The sequence below is a fragment of the Oncorhynchus keta genome, unplaced genomic scaffold (assembly GCF_023373465.1).
Source record: "Oncorhynchus keta strain PuntledgeMale-10-30-2019 unplaced genomic scaffold, Oket_V2 Un_contig_5580_pilon_pilon, whole genome shotgun sequence".
Lineage (NCBI taxonomy): Eukaryota > Metazoa > Chordata > Actinopteri > Salmoniformes > Salmonidae > Oncorhynchus > Oncorhynchus keta.
Genome location: NW_026288381.1, coordinates 20,001 through 22,500, shown reverse-complemented (window position 1 = coordinate 22,500; position 2,500 = coordinate 20,001). Strand labels below are relative to the sequence as shown.

Sequence of the window (2,500 nt, the reverse complement as noted above, 5' to 3'; positions counted from 1 at the left end):
CAACTGAAATCTATCCATGGGTTGCTGTGGGAGCAGTGGGACAACTGAAATCTATCCATGGGTTGCTGCGGGAGGCGTGGGACAACTGAAATCTATCCATGGGTTGCTGCGGGAGCAGTGGGACAACTGAAATCTATCCATGGGTTGTTGTTGCTATGTCTCACCTGTATAGCAGCTGTTCCGTGCTGTGGAATGTTCAGGATGTTGACGTGCAGCCCTCGGGGGAAGGGCACCTGGGGAGCCCCAAAAACAGGTCAGACCATACAAACGGCCAATCAAGAGGGGGGAAATAAAACCGTTTTTTCCTCAATTATAATATATATCATTTAAAAAAATAAGGCACGAGGGGGTATGGTATATGGCCAATATAGGGGTGGAGGTAAGAGAGAAGGATGAGAGAGGTAAGAGAAGGATGAGAGAGAAGCATGAGAGAGGTGGAGAGAAGGATGAGAGAGGTAAGAGAAGGATGAGAGAGAAGCATGAGAGAGGTGGAGAGAAGGATGAGAGAGGTAAGAGAAGGATGAGAGAGAAGGATGAGAGAGGTGGAGAGAAGGATGAGAGAGGTAAGAGAAGGATGAGAGAGGTAAGAGAAGGATGAGAGAGGTGGAGAGAAGGATGAGAGAGGTAAGAGAAGGATGAGAGAGGTGGAGAGAAGGATGAGAGAGGTGGAGAGAAGGATGAATAAGAAGGAGAGAGAAGGATGAGAGAGATGGAGAGAAAGATGAGAGAGGTAAGAGAAGGATGAGAGAGGTGGAGAGAAGGATGAATAAGAAGGAGAGAGAAGGATGAGAGAGATGGAGAGAAAGATGAGAGAGGTAAGAGAAGGATGAGAGAGAAGGATGAGAGAGGTGGAGAGAAGGATGAGAAAGGTAAGAGAAGGATGAGAGAGAAGGATGAATAAGAAGGAGAGAGAAGGATGAGAGAGGTGGAGAGAAGGATGAGAGAGAAGGATGAGAGAGGTGGAGAGAAGGATGAGAGAGAAGGATGAGAGAGGTGGAGAGAAGGATGAGAGAGAAGGATGAGAGAGGTGGAGAGAAGGATGAGAGAGGTAAGAGAAGGATGAGAGAGGTGAAGGTGAGAGCGTTAACTCACCCTGTGGTCCGAAATATAGGAGTGGTTCCCTGTGAAAGGTGAGAGAGGCGGGAGAGGGGAGTGGTGAGAGAAGCTCATGATGTGGTTGTTGGCCTTGGCGTAACCGGGAGAGACGGTGAGGGATGCGTGGACAGATTTGGCGGCGGCGTGCTGAAGGTAACCTTCCTGCTCCACTTTCCTACGCATCGTAGAGTTCCAGTGGTTCTTAATGGCATTATCAGTCCTGGGGAATAAAACAGTGGTTCTTAATGGCATTATCAGTCCTGGGGAATAAAACAGTGGTTCTTAATGGCATTATCAGTCCTGGGGAATAAAACAGTGGTTCTTAATGGCATTATCAGTCCTGGGGAATAAAACAGTGGTTCTTAATGGCATTATCAGTCCTGGGGAATAAAACAGGGGTTCTTAATGGCATTATCAGTCCTGGGGAATAAAACAGTGGTTCTTAATGGCATTATCAGTCCTGGGGAATAAAACAGTGGTTCTTAATGGCATTATCAGTCCTGGGGAATAAAACAGTGGTTCTTAATGGCATTATCAGTCCTGGGGAATAAAACAGTGGTTCTTAATGGCATTATCAGTCCTGGGGAATAAAACAGGGGTTCTTAATGGCATTATCAGTCCTGGGGAATAAAACAGTGGTTCTTAATGGCATTATCAGTCCTGGGGAATAAAACAGAGAAGAGAAATTAGAGAGAGACACAGAGAGAGACACAGAGAGACAGAAAGAGAGACACAGAGAGAGAGAGAGACACAGAGAGATAGAGAGAGAGAGAGAGAGAGAGAGAGACACACAGAGAGAGAGACAGAGAGAGAGAGACACAGAGAGAGACAGAAAGAGAGACACAGAGAGAGAGACACAGAGAGAGAGACACAGAGAGAGACAGAGAGAGACAGAAAGAGAGACACAGAGAAAGAGAGAGACACAGAGAGAGAGAGAGACACAGAGAGAGAGAGAGAGAGAGAGAGAGAGAGAGAGAGAGAGAGAGAGAGAGACACAGAGAGAGAGGGAGAGGGGGGGAGATAGGGTATGGATAAACCACTTCTCCAACCTGTTTGACTCTGTAACAAAGAACAAACTACAAAAACATATATATGATCAAATACAGATCTTAGAATCAAGTATTAAAGACTACCAGAACCCACTGGATTCTCCAATTACATTGAATGAGCTACAGGACAAAATAAAAACCCTCCAACCCAAAAAGGCCTGTGGTGTTGATGGTATCCTCAATGAAATGATCAAATATACAGACAACAAATTTTATTTGGCTATACTAAAACTCTTTAACATCATCCTCAGCTCTGGCATCTTCCCAACTATTTGGAACCAAGGACTGATCACCCCAATCCACAAAAGTGGAGACAAATTTGACCCCAATAACTACCGTGGGATATGTGTCAACAG

General features: G+C 45.6%; 1 protein-coding gene across 1 annotated transcript in view; it reads right to left on the bottom strand.

Annotated features, from left to right (window-relative positions):
• Positions 1 to 2,500, bottom strand: part of LOC127925443 (transcriptional activator Myb-like) — a 29,057-nt gene that overhangs the window by 14,347 nt on the left and 12,210 nt on the right. The window contains exons 6-7 of the mRNA XM_052510314.1: positions 1,093 to 1,315; positions 165 to 233 (exon numbers count right to left, since the gene is read on the bottom strand). Coding sequence (XP_052366274.1) covers positions 165 to 233; positions 1,093 to 1,315 — 292 coding nt within the window. The remainder of the gene's footprint in view (positions 1 to 164; positions 234 to 1,092; positions 1,316 to 2,500) is intronic.